Consider the following 14,161-nt stretch of genomic DNA (forward strand, 5'->3'; position numbering starts at 1 on the left):
CAGCTACAACAATAAAGAGGAGAACAATGCAAGCGTCAAAATAATGGTAATTTTTAAAGAAGCCAAACTCAAGATCTATTATTGGAAAATATGCACTATGTTCTTATACTTTATAGATCCTAGGATAGGGTATTGTAATTCCACCCAAGAATGACAAAGAGAAGACAGAGAGCTCACCAACTCTGACTTAATAAAACTTCTTCACATTAGCAACTCCTGGCATGAAACCTGCCCTAGCCATCTGTAACTGCTGAGTAACTAAAACAACCAAACTTTATTTTGTCCAAAAGTGACAGACAATGCAACAAAATGACAAATTACTTGAAGGAAGGGGGAAAGGGAGAAAACAAATCGATCACTGGCAGGAATTTCAGAGAAAACGTCCAGCTCAACACGAACCATAAAAAAACTATTTTTTAAATTTCCAAGGTTTTCACGCTAATATCAGGAATGAAAAATTACTATATCTCCTTCAACTAACTGTTTTACTTTAGGAATTCTATCTCCCAAGTCTCTTACCTCATAATTTCTCTTTTTATAATTTTGATGGGTACTCTGAGGTAATCTGCTACTTAATTTTCTAAGTAATTAACTTAACTTGGTGATTATCCTTACCTATATCTGCCACACATATTTACAGATACTTACATATAATTTCTATTACACTGCTCCTAAGGTCCATCACATATATCTGCCAAGAATATATATGCTTGTGGGGTGCCTGGGTGGCTCAGTCGTTAAGCGTCTGCCTTCGGCTCAGGTCATGGTCTCAGGGTCCTGGGATGGAGCCCCGCATCGGGCTCCCTGCTCAGCAGGGAGCCTGCTTCTCCCTCTCCCTCTGCCTGCCGCTCCCGCTGCTTGTACTCTCTCCCTAATAAAAAATCTTAAAAAAATAAAAACCTTCAGCTCTAACATATTTTTTTATATATATATATATATATATATATATGCTTGTCCTTCAGTCCAGGGTTCTCTGTCTCTCTGGTTGTTTTCCAACCCAAAGAAGAGAAATCACTGCCCCATCTCATGGCTTAAGGCAGTCTAACAGCTCCATCAGCTGTTTGGTTCAGCAAAGGTTAATGAGTGAGCTCTGGGGTTAGGAGTGGCAAAGAGGTATGGTAGACACTGTGAAAAACCATTCAAATCTCGCTTCTAGGAAGGAATACTGGGAGTCCTGCCTGCAGACAGCCTCTATCAGTGAGCTGCCTTAGGTGGAGAGCCATCTTGCCCAAGGTCACACTCCCTCCCAGGCTGGCCCATATCCAGTATCAAAAGGATGGAGTACAAAGACCTGGTCATCTTGGCCCAACTTGGGATAGCTCTGAAGGGCCATTCTAGCTCCAAGGCTCCCCTCCCCATGGGGTTGGCCAAGGCTGTCACAGCTTAACTTCTCACCTCTGTCCAATCCAATCCTTTGTCCCCTACCTTCCACAGATGCTGATCCTAAAGGCACTCCTTACTAAATATCCTGTATGCTGAACTCCCTCCAGAGGAATCCAACCTACAATAGGCCAAGTGCACTGAGGCTTCATTTTCCTACAATCCTCTAACCAATTATTTTTTTTTTTTTAAGATTTTATTATTTAACAGAGAGAGAGCACAAGCAGGGGGAGTGGCAGGCAGAGGGAGAAGGCGAAGAAGGCTCCCCGTGGAGCAGGGATCCAGATGCAGGGCTCCATCCCAGGACTCTGGGATCATGACCTGAGCTGAAGGCAGATGCTTAACCGATTGAGTCACTGGGGCGCCTCTAACCAATTACTTTTTAAGGATAAATTCCTAGAAGCCAAATGACCAAATCAAGTGACAAAAATTTTTTTTAAACTCTTCAAACATAGTACAAACCAGAAAGGCTTAAAAAAAAAAAAACAAAAACTGTTTTTTCCTTCTGCTTCAAATTCATCTGACATGACAGAAAATATTTTTTAATGAATAAATCCATAATAGTAATGATAATCAAAGTATACTATATCTGCAGATCAGAAATTTTTAGGAATTCCCTAAGGCAGGAAGCAAGATGGGATCAGAATGATAAATAAGGACAAAAAACACAGCCCATAATGTACACAAAACAGATTCTACCATTGTGTACTACAAAAGTAGAAGCAGTTTTTCACAAGGAACCCCAAGCTCAGAAAATTTCACACCAAGAAGAGGACTCAGTACTATAATTAAAGAACTGTCTTCAGAATACAAGGCCAGTAAATCCCCCACATACATATACCTGAGCAATTTACTCACATGTTCACTGAGTGGTTTATGTTTACTCCCTAAAAAGTTACGTTTTATAATCTGTTCTCCAAAATTAAATGTCTATTTGGCTGGAGCTGGAGGTTCTCACCTTGCACTGGGTTCCAAAGAGAGAAGGAGGAAGCAGCCTGAGATAACAAATGTCTCCATAAACTGGTGGTAGTGGTGATGGAGTGTGGAGGGGCCTACTCAAGATGGGCTCTAGTTTTGGATTCACAGGAAGATGGTGAAGAGTGAACAGAAAGAATTCAATAATTAGTATGTAAAAAGGAATTTTTTTGTAACTTGGAAATGTGGTCAATAAAGACTCAAGGAGGATTTAAAAAAAATCAAGGAAACAGAAGCCATCAGTTTGAAATACTAAAGTATAATAAAATACATATATAAACCTCTGCATCCATTCTCACCTTCCTTTTCTTCCTATTACAAATAACTGACCTACTGCCTAGCTATCAATGGCCAGTTCACCTACATGACAGTAAATGGGTCTCAGAGCACCTCTTTTCAAGGACTTATATCCTGAAAAGTTATGGTTCTCTGCCGGCATCTTATTAGATTACTCCTGCCAGCTAGTTTGCCGCATGCCCCACCTTACCTCCAAAAGAAAGAAAAAAGAGAGAGAGAGAGAGAGAGAGAGAGAGAAAGAAAGAAAGAAACAAAGAAAGAAAGAAACAAAGAGAGAAAGAAAACCTTTAATAAAACAAATATCCCTAGACTCATAACCTCACAGCCAAACATTTCATAAATGGAAAATATAGTTAAGTTCATAGGTTAATAAAGTTTTAAAGGGGTGGCTAGGTGATAGACATTGGGGAGGGTATGTGCCATGGTGAGCACTCTGAATTGTGTAAGACTGTTGAATCACAGACCTGTACCTCTGAAACAAATAATACATTATATGTTAAAAAAAAAAAAAGAAGAAGATAGCAGGAAGGGAAAAATGAAGGGGGGGGAAATCAGAGGGGGAGACGAACCATGAGAGACGATGGACTCTGAGAAACAAACTGAGGGTTCTAGAGGGGAGGGGGGTGGGGGATGGGTTAGCCTGGTGATGGGTATTAAAGAGGGCATGTACTGCATGGAGCAATGGGTGTTATACGCAAACAATGAATCATGGAACACTGCATCAAAAACTAATGATGTAATGTATGGTGATTAACATAATAAAAAAATAAAGTTTTAAAGGCTACTATACACACACACACACACATATAGTGTGTCTGTGTGCGTATACACACACATACGATAGCATGCTCTCCAAGATGCAGCATTAAAAAATTATACTGTACAGAATTTCTATTATTTTTTTGTAAAATAGTTTCCTTTAAATGAGTGAGTCTTAATTAAAATATCTAATAGAGTGTTAAATAATTATTAATACCTATTATCCTGAAGACATTTTGCTAAGTACTAACCAGTTTCACGTAACAATCCCCAAACCCCTTTATCTCTTGCTTTTTCAGATTAGAAGACGGAAGCTCAGGGGTACATACACAATATGTGAACGATAATGCTGTAAACAATAGAGATGAGGGGTGCCTGGATGGCTCAGATGGTTAAGCATCTGCCTTTGGCTCACGTCTGCCTTCGGCTCACAACGGGGTCCTGGGATGGAGCCCCACGTCGGGCTTCTGGCTCAGCGGGGAGCCTGCTTCTCCCTCTCCCTCTGCTCATGCTCTCTCCCTGTCTCTGTGTCTAACATGAATAAATAAAATCTTTAAAAAAAACAAAAAACAAAAAACAATGGAGATGAACTGAGAAATAAGCCTAACTTCAAACCCCCTATATTACACCTGTCTCAAATAAAAATTGAATTTTCACTAGGAAAGTCCTCACTTGACCTAACACAAAGGTGGCATTATAAAACATCAACATTAAACAGCAACAATCCTTCACTCCAGCCCTAAAACCTGCAGTTGTTCTGCCCACAAAACACAGTTGTAGAAAACAAGCATACTATGTTTATCTGGTCCACATTCAGATGTTTACTAACATCAGAAGGTTAAAACGTTCTTGTTTATAAGGATACAATTTTTCTTTGCTATGGATTTTGCCTTTGGTATTGGGAGAGTGGGTGGTATTTGGGGGTACTTTATCTTCCTAAGTGAGTAATGGTCTGCATCAGCGGCCTGGTACTATAAAAGGGACACATCGTGGGGGACGGCCTTGAGTTATTTAACTCATTGCTTACAGGAAAAAAATTTCAAATGAATAAAAAATTTGTTTTCTCCAATGCTCAAGCTCATTATATGATCATCTCTCCTGTACTGCTTACCTTTACAATAACACGACTACAGATCAGATTTTCATTCAAATATTTTCTAGCTAAACGGAAGTTTTATAGCCAGGATAAAGAAGGGAAATACTGTCTCTGTTACTTCTTCAAAGTATCAATTCATGGCTCACTTTTTTTTTCTTCCTTTTGTTGTTTTTAAAGATCTTATTTATTAGAGAGAAAGCAAGCACGAGCAAGGGGGCAAAACAGAGAGAGAAGCAGACTCCCTGCTGAGCAGGGAGCCCAATGTGGGGCTTGATCCCAGGACCCTGGAATCATGACCTGAGCAGAAGGCAGACGCTTAACTGACTGAGCCACCCAGGCACCCAATGGCTCACTTTCTACTATGGTAGAGCCTTTAAGGGGCAGGGATTTTTCACAAGGTAGAACAAAACGGTAGTGCACATGTAGGTGGTGGTTATCAGTTAAAATGGTCAAATTACTGATGATTTACATAGAGTTACATGAATTTTTCACATTTCTACCTACTCCATTTTTCTTCCTCATTGTTTAGGATGTTCACAAGCTTACAATTTCTTAGAAATAAAAATGGTAGTATCCTCAACAAAGTACGAACAATTACAATTATTTTAGATATACATAAATCAAATAGTAATTAATAAGGAAAAAAATTACCTTTTGGATAATCTTCCAATAAGAGGTTGAAGTGACCTAATTGACAAAAGAAATCAGACTCCACTTTTCCTTCAGCTTTTAAGATTAGAGATTCGTAGCAGCGAACAGCCTAGAAATAAAAAATACAAACATTTAAGAAAAAGGTAAAACCCTAAAATATATTTCCTTCCTGAGGTAATGCGTATGTCCTCTATTCAATCACCCAAAAAATCAATATATTTCACTTCTACCTCAGACATAATCAATGCAGTATTGTTTAGTACCTAAGTATTTATTAGAAGAGCCACTAGTTATGGCGTAAGTGCTTTTCCTATCTATAAAATAGAAATACTTGACAAATAAGGAGCACTTTGATAACTTTATTCATAAGCTGCACATCTAAATTATTACAGTGGTCCTTGTTGATATAAACAGCTAATATCCATTTTTCCCACAGACTGAAAGAACTTTATTCAATTACGTGAGAATTCACAGAATCTCCAGAGTAATAGCTACCATTTATACTGAACAACTTTTTGTCATAACCCCTATCAGTTTAAACTACCATAAACTGCCTTTCAAATGTCTTCTCATGATATGCTTTAAACCCACTCTAACTCTAGTCTTCATCTTACCCTCACTCAAATACATACATATGTATATACTCTATTTCTTCCCTGAATAAAAAAGTAACATACTATTTTAAGGATATTATTTTTATTATTTTTTTTTGTAATCCCGGAGACTGCAGGAGAAAATGAACAATGGAAAGAATAGACTTTTGGAGTCTTGACTAATTCCAGTTCTCATTAGCTACAGGACATCCTGGGGAACTCATCTCCTCTGTCTCTCAGTTTTAGTAACACTCAGAGGGCTGACAAAAGGATTCAGCTCAGAAAACTTCTCCAAGGGCTTACCTAGGTGCTTAGCATTCCACAGGTACTTAATAATTGCTTCTTTACTTTCTCCTTAGATAAGTAAAAAGCTCTCTTTCAAGATTATTTCAAGCCTCCCAATAGTTTTGCCAAAATTTCCCTGCTAACAATTTACAGTGTTCTCATGTGTTATAATGTGTCCTGGAGTCACTAAAGAAAAAAATGTGTATGATTTCTCAAATCTCTGGGTACATTCCCAGATTTGGTATCCACAAAGAAAGAAACTAGAATGAATACCTTCTGTTACCAAATAATCCTTTTCACTACCACTTCAAGAGCATTTGATGGGATAAGAAAATGTGATGCAAAGTACCCACTTAAAATGTTTTGATTTTTACTCTCCTGTAAAATATAGGGCCTTTTATGGACAGTTTCAAAATGTATATCCTAACATTTACCTATGCAAAGCACATACATACTCATCAAGTTTGGAGAAGCCATCCTAAACAAGGCAAATTCTGGGATGACCCTACTATCCTTACAGCCTAACATTTTACGAAAGGGCTGTCTTCATTTCTTACTCCACTCTTAGCTACCTACATACATGTGCATATGTACCAAATCACAATCATGAAAAACTAATCATTCTGCTTCCCTATAATTAAGAGTCTGAATACTACACTGAAGTGTCAGAAATTACTATAATTTGGAGGCATGAAATTTCAAGATCCTCTTTATTTACATCATATATAATCCTATCGGGCAGATGGTTAAGAGCACAAAAATACAATTTGTTTCAATACTTTTTAATATCAGAGAAATTCACAAAATTATTGGGCTACAGCATGACAATTCTTAACTTTACATTAAATGAGTGACTTTAAAGCTAATAATGGCACTGTAAATAAAACACTCATTAAAATAGTTATTACCTTTTCTTAAACTCTTAGTTATTTAGAAACTTTTCCTACTCCTCCCTGATAATTTCTTACTGCTGATCAGCACTAAATTTATAAGCAAATATGGTTTCATAGTGAAAAGAGATTCAAGATAAAAACATGAAGAAATTTAATGATTTAAGCAAAAAGATGGCAACATCCTATACTTCTGTCTTACCACCATACCTTGATTCCACTACCATGAATCATCTACTGCCTTATCTTCCACTTCCCATAAAACAAAGGAACACATCTAAAATGAATACTATACATAACTCTGATCATCGTGAAGCATTAACACCAGGTAAAAACCAGAATGGGCAGATTTTAAATTTGCCTACCCATATACTCAAGCTTCAAATTCATAGTAATTTCCAACAAAGCCAGCATGCACCTACCAACTAACATTGGTGGTCAAAGATGCTGCTAACAGAGCCAAATATCAAATGGGATTGAAGACGAGCAAAAAGTTAGAATAAAGTTTCCAAGTGCCTTGTGTCACCATTTCATAGTGAAACTTCATGAAATCATTTGAAGTGTTTGAGGTAAATGCTGGTATTAGATACAGGCAAATACAATTTTTAAAGAGCATTTAAAGGAAAATAACTGGAGATAATTTCCAATACTCCAATACTCCTAACTCAATAATCTAGAATGAAACCGTATTTTTATAATAACATTTTTAGTCAAAAGGCTAATTATAAACATAGAAGATAAATAGTTTAGATTTAGAACAAAGTTTAGGTAAACTTCTATAAAGCAAAAATATTTCCCGTTAAAATGGTTACTTTTATATTCTTGCTCTTTTTACTTGAAATGTGCACAAGTAAAATCATCCCCACATGTGTACACACGTGCAGAGAAAAAAAAGGACCAGAATATAAAGCAAATTTGTTAAAAATAGAAAGTCATAGAGAAACTTTTCTTTGTTCTTTTTATTTCTCTATATTTTCTAGATTTTTCATAATTAACCTATAACATTTCTATTCTTATAAAAATCATTAAGGAATTATTATGCTTTCCTCTAGGATTCACCCTACCTTTAATGTGAGGATAGTCAAAAATTTGCATGAAAATCATTTGTGTCTATATCAGCATCATCAATAGAGCACTTTTTTTTTTTTTAAAGATTTTCTTTATTTATTTGACAAAGAGAGAGAGAGGGAGAACACAAGTAGGCAGAGAGGCAAGCAGAGGGTGAGGGAGAAGCAGGCTCCCCGCAGAGCAGGGAGCCCGATGTGGGGCTCAATCCCAGGACCCTGGGATCATGACCTGAGCCGAAGGCAGACGCTTAACGACTGAGCCACCCAGGCGCCCCAATAGAGCACTTTCTACAATGATAAAAATGTTCTATAATCTGTGTTGCCCAATAAGCTACCCACTAGACACAAGTGGCTATTGAGCACTTGAAACATGGCTGGTAGAAGTCAACAACTGAATTTTTAAATTATTTCATTTTAATTTTTATTTCTATTTAAATAGACACGTGTTAATGGACAGTGTAGAGATAGATACTGTTTAAAGTTTAAAAATAATTGACTATTTGATCCCTATGCTAAATATTAGGAAAGCAAAATTTCTCATGTTTATAAATGAAAAGCCTATAAAAATAATGAAGTCTTGCACTGGCGATGAACAACGCCTTTCACAAAAATCACTGTTACATCCTATGGTTGTTTATAGTTAGTGACTTACACACCCATAATCCTTACTCCCTACTGGACAAAACAGTGAGAATGAAAATAAAGTTAATCGTTAAATACTAGAATCAAAGCCAGGTAGAGAACTTTGATGTCTTCCTCCTATTACTGTACCACTTTCCACAATGTTCAATATAATTTATGGTCGGTATCTGCTTTATTTTTATTATTTGAAAAATCATTTATCTCGGAACAGTGATATTATCATTACCCTCTATTTCTAAACCTTGACAGATGAAGCTTAGAGCTTATGAACACAGACATGTAACATTTACTTTTTTAATGTTAACATTAAAAATGCTTAAACATTTAAAAAAAATTAAGCATTACAGTCTTGTATGATGAACTTGGTCAGGGCCTAGCTAAAATTTGTTAATATTTTAGAATTGTTAAATATAGGCAACTTTTAAAACTATTTTTCTTCCAATTTAAAAGATTTAGCTAAAGTAGTTGGGACATACAAATGGTAGAGAAAATTAATGTAGATTTAAATACCCCAATGATTTTAAATGAACCAAAACTTTTAGGTTGAATATAATAAAGACAAGCATGCAGTCCTGCCCTTAATTCCTAGAAGCCAGCCACAGATATACAAGATGGTTCAGCAGCCAACTGACTACTTACAAAAGAGGATTGTAAGGGATTTAAGCAGACTACAGGTCAACATGTCATCCATGAAATATGGCTACTAAAAAAGTATTCATGACCCAAATCAATAAAGCATATTATACAAATCAACACCAATAATCAGCCCAAGGTCTACTCTGACCAGATCGCTAACATTATCACCAGTTCTGAGTGCCACATTTTAATAGGTGGTAACTTATAGAGGGCTACAATTTTGGTGAAGGATGGAGAAACTATTGTAAACTAAGTTTAAATGGGGAGAATCATCAGGGATGCTAAAGCTTTATTCAAAGCTTTAAAAAGCTGTCTCTTCAGAAATAAGATTAATTGCACTTTGGGTAGCTCCAGACATCAGACCGATGAATGGGTATAACTTATAAGCAAGTTTAATTCAGCTCAATCAGAAAAGAGGAAAACTTAAATATGCCAAAAATTAAATGGGCCATCTTTGGCTCATATCAGTGCAAAGAACTAAAGCATAAATTACTAAGCTATCTTACTGCAAGTTAGAAAAGAGACTTCTTAACTTTGGATATAATTCTGAGCAGCATTTTTTTTTTTTTTTAAGATTCCTTGGGCTTCTACAAGCATACAGTGTATAATATTATATATAATACATACCCACACACAAACACACATACATATGAGTGAGTGCATCTCTCCTGACTTAATTCCATGGTTTATTTGCTTTGAATTTCAATAATAAATTTCTAAATAAATTCAGTATCCTGACCTGCTTTCCTCAAACCCTAAAAATGTTTGCATTGTTAAAGCTGATATCCTTCCCAGAAATATGCCTCATAAATGACGATTCTTGCCCTTTCCAGACACTCAGCAATGCCTTTGCCTGGCTGCTTTTCAAACTACCTAAGTCTAAATCATTTTCTGAAATTTCAACTCACCACATTTTTTTAATGAGGGAAGTGTTACACACTTAAAATGATAATCTTAAGGATTATTAATTCTTAATGACATATTTATTCCTGAACTTAAGTATCAGACTTCCATACTTAATTTTGTTTATTGTTTTTGAAAAGTTAAAATGTATACATCACCGGGCGCCTGGGTGGCTCAGTCGTTAAGCGTCTGCCTTCAGCTCAGGTCATGATCCCAGGATCCTGGGATCGAGTCCCACATCGGGCTCCCTGCTGGGCGGGAAGCCTGCTTCTCCCTCTCCCACTCCCCCTGCTTGTGTTCCTGCTCTCGCTATCTCTCTGTCAAATAAATAAATAAAAATCTTTAAAAAAAAAAAAAAGTATACATCACCAGTTCTAAAGGGTATACGGTGAAAAGTCTGTCTCCTAATCCTAACTCCAGCCACCCAGTTCCCTTTCCCAGAAGCAACAAACATTAAAAATTTTCTACTGTATTCAAGACTATTTTGTGCAGATGCAAGCAGATATATTTTTCCCACTTTAGTATTAATATTTACATATTTATATAAACATTGTTTTGCAACTTGCTTCAGATTCTAGTGTCCCTGATATTCTTTCTCCTCTCTTTTCTGTTAATAGAACCCCTAAATTTAATTGCACGTGTTTTTACAGAATAAATACTGGGATCCCCAGCCATCCTCGTAGGTGTAGCCTGATGATTAAGCTCTGGCCAATGGCAAACAAAGAAAGGACATGCTCTGCTTCAACCCCTCCTCCCCCTAGTTGGAAGCACCTAGATGGTAGAAGCCAAAGCTGAGGATGGAACATAGGAAAACAGAAGCCTAAGTTCTTAGAACAGTGGAGTTCCAGAGCAGCCTGAAACTGTCTCTAAGAATTATTTTATTTAAACAAATGAATGAGTATGCAGCCCTCTTTCCTCATTAAAAAACAAAACAAAACAAAAAAATGTCCCAGCCACCTAATGAAATAATCATTAGCACATACAAAAAGGATGAAGGAGGGACGCATGGTTAAGAATCCAACTCTTAATCTCAGCTCAGGTCTTGATCTCAAGGTCGTGAGTTCAAGCCCCATGTTGGGGTCACACTGGGCAAGGAGCCTACTTAAGGGGGGGGGGGTGCCTGGGTGGCTCAGTCAGTTAAGCGTCTGTCTTTGGCTCAGGTCATGATCCCAGAGTCCCAGGATGGAGTCCCGCATTGGGCTCCCTGCTCAGTGGGGAGTCTGCTTCTCCTTCTCTCTCCATTCCTCCCCCCGCTCAGGCCCTCTCTCTCTCTCAAATAACTAAATAAAAGCTTTAAAAAAAAAAAAAAAAGATGAAGAAAAAAGGAAAAAGAAATCTAGCTAACTATCACCCATACTTAACATTTTAAGAGAAGATACACGAACTTACACATCTATTAACTCTACCCTATCTCCTTCTCTCCAATTTCCAAAATCTTTTGCATCACAGAAAGTCAGTATAACAAAATTTAAGCATTTCAGTCTTGCTCCTGGATTTCTCAGCCTCTCTGGACCTATTATACTCTTCATTCAGTGGATGTGCTGGATGTTAATGAGTAAGCAAGCATCATGCAAGATATTATCACGGCACCCTACATACCATTCTTTTCAAACAAACTATTAAAAATACTTTGCTATTACAAAATATTCTTACAGAACTATACTACTGAAATCAAAACCAGATAATTTAATAAGTGTTGATAGTTAATATTTGAGCCCTTGATATGTACGAGGCACTATTCTAAGCACTTTACATATATTTATTCATTTAATCCTCACAATTTCTCTATGAAATAGAGACACCCAACTTCACAGATAGAAAAACTGAGCCACAGAGAAAAACCCTGTGTCCAACGTCACAGTTACTAATTAGGAGAGGCTGGATTCAAACAGTATCTGAGGTTCCAGAGCCTCTAAAGCAGTTAGGTGTTCAACTCAGGCCATGCCTAAGGATCCAAGTCATTTCCAATAGAGGACACCCCATAAGCAACTCTCTCTCTTACACTCCTACAAACTAGCTCCCTCTACACCAAGCAGAAAAGCATTAAGATCACCACTTCCTGCTCCCGCCATCCCACAGAAAGATTGAGCCTCACAGTTCTTTACTAAATTTTCTTACCTTGCTTTATTTTATATCATATAAAAAGCAACAATCATTCAAAAAAAAAAGAAGACACACACACAACCCAAACAAAGAAAAACACCAAGTTCCCATATTCAAAAGTGACTTGTGGCAGAAAAACACTACTGTTTATATATATAAAGGATAATATACGAGTTCAGACAACATGTGGAAAACATACAGAAAATGTCATATGGTTTTACCCTACTTTTTGTATCTTCTACGTTTTATCTCCTTAGTTTACCTAGTGTTGTTATTGCTCTCTTTAGTATATTTGGCAAAGAAAGGCCAAATACACCTGCAACAAAGCACACTAGGCTATACTGTCTGAACTGTCAACAAGTTGCTGGATTACTACTAACTCTAAAACCTTTACTGTTTATGCAAGCAGCCAAGTGAACTAATGATTTCTACATTAGCATGTGTACACACATATACCCACCCCTAGGGCCAACATTAAATTTTTAAAAAGCTGTTGTGTCAAAACACCTATGTTATTTTACAAATAATTTTTTTCTATATCATACCAAGTGTAACACCATGCAGATGGGGTACAGTCAAGTTATTTGTAAAGCCTCATTCAAATCAAGCATGTGTATTAAGTCTTGAATAATCTTTAAAATGATGTAAATTTAAAATGTGAAGGTAAGCAAAGTATGAGATAGAATTTCAGCAGAGTGATTTCTGTGAATAAAGCCCAGAGTAATCCCGTGATTTCCCATATAAAGCATTAGGCATTATAGCTTACATTTTGCCTCATTTGCTTGCTACTCCACAGGGTCTATTATTTATCTAGAGGAAGAAAGAGACAATCTTACATGCAATCACTCTCCCTGTCATTTCGGCTATACACATTTAATTCAGATTTCCAAAAATATATAAATAGGAAGAAAGCCAGCTACAACAAAACTAAGTAGGCCAAATCTGCATAAAGGTAAAAAAAAAACTGTATCTATTATGCCTGCTATAACCTGGATACCTGCTATAATATATACAGTTCAAGTTAACATCTATGGTAGTGAAGTATGCATTCATTTGTTTTATACGCATTTGTCAAATAATCATAAATGCACAAAGAAAGAAAAGACCAAGCACTCCACTGGGGTAAGGAGAGGGGAGACATTACATTTATCAGCATGAGCTCCATTGAAAATCATCCACTTTGAATTCTACAACTTCTAATATATAGTAGGCACTTATATTTATCTACTAAATAAATGAACAACCCTAAAACTAAAGAAACTGCAACATAGTAAAGGCCCCTTCCCCCAAAGATAGCGCTTTTAAAAAAAAAACTTTTTAATCAGTCTGAATATACCCTTCCAAACTTTTCTCTATACACGCATATAAATACATTTATAAAACTGCATACAAAGATTTGTACTATTTCTTTCATTCAATATATTACCTGCTTACCATGTCAAAACATATAGATCTGCATCAAAATTAACATCTCATACATTTTACTGAACAGCTAAACCATAATTTGTTTCTACTGAAGAGTAACCGGTTGTTAATCAAGTTATTATTACCCAATGAACATAATTTGGCCAATTTAGATTTCTTCAGGAAAAATTCCTCACAAACAGCAAAATTTAAGCTTTGATAATCCCACCAGCAAAGCTGAACCAATGTAATCTTCCAACAGTGCTCATTTCTAGTTCTTTGATTATTTTCCGAATATTTACTAGCTATATTTATTATAAAAACTGTTCACAATCCAATAGAGAAATGTGCACAGTCTATGAACAGGTTGATAGTTCGTGAAAGAAATAATAAATATAGCAATGTATTTTTCCACGCATGCCGTAAAATGAAAAGGGTTAGGCTTCAGGCAGCCTGGACACAACCACTCTGCTGAAAACT

At 36.5% G+C, this 14,161-nt stretch overlaps 1 protein-coding gene across 7 annotated transcripts in view; it reads right to left on the reverse strand.

Annotated features, from left to right (window-relative positions):
• The window catches only part of KDM6A (lysine demethylase 6A), a 195,752-nt gene that overhangs the window by 128,173 nt on the left and 53,418 nt on the right, over nucleotides 1-14,161 (reverse strand). For all 7 annotated transcript variants that reach the window (XM_021682119.2, XM_021682138.2, XM_021682110.2 and 4 more), the window contains exon 3: nucleotides 5,159-5,267. In XM_021682119.2, coding sequence (XP_021537794.1) covers nucleotides 5,159-5,267 — 109 coding nt within the window. The remainder of the gene's footprint in view (nucleotides 1-5,158; nucleotides 5,268-14,161) is intronic.

Source organism: Neomonachus schauinslandi, chromosome X (assembly GCF_002201575.2).
Source record: "Neomonachus schauinslandi chromosome X, ASM220157v2, whole genome shotgun sequence".
Lineage (NCBI taxonomy): Eukaryota > Metazoa > Chordata > Mammalia > Carnivora > Phocidae > Neomonachus > Neomonachus schauinslandi.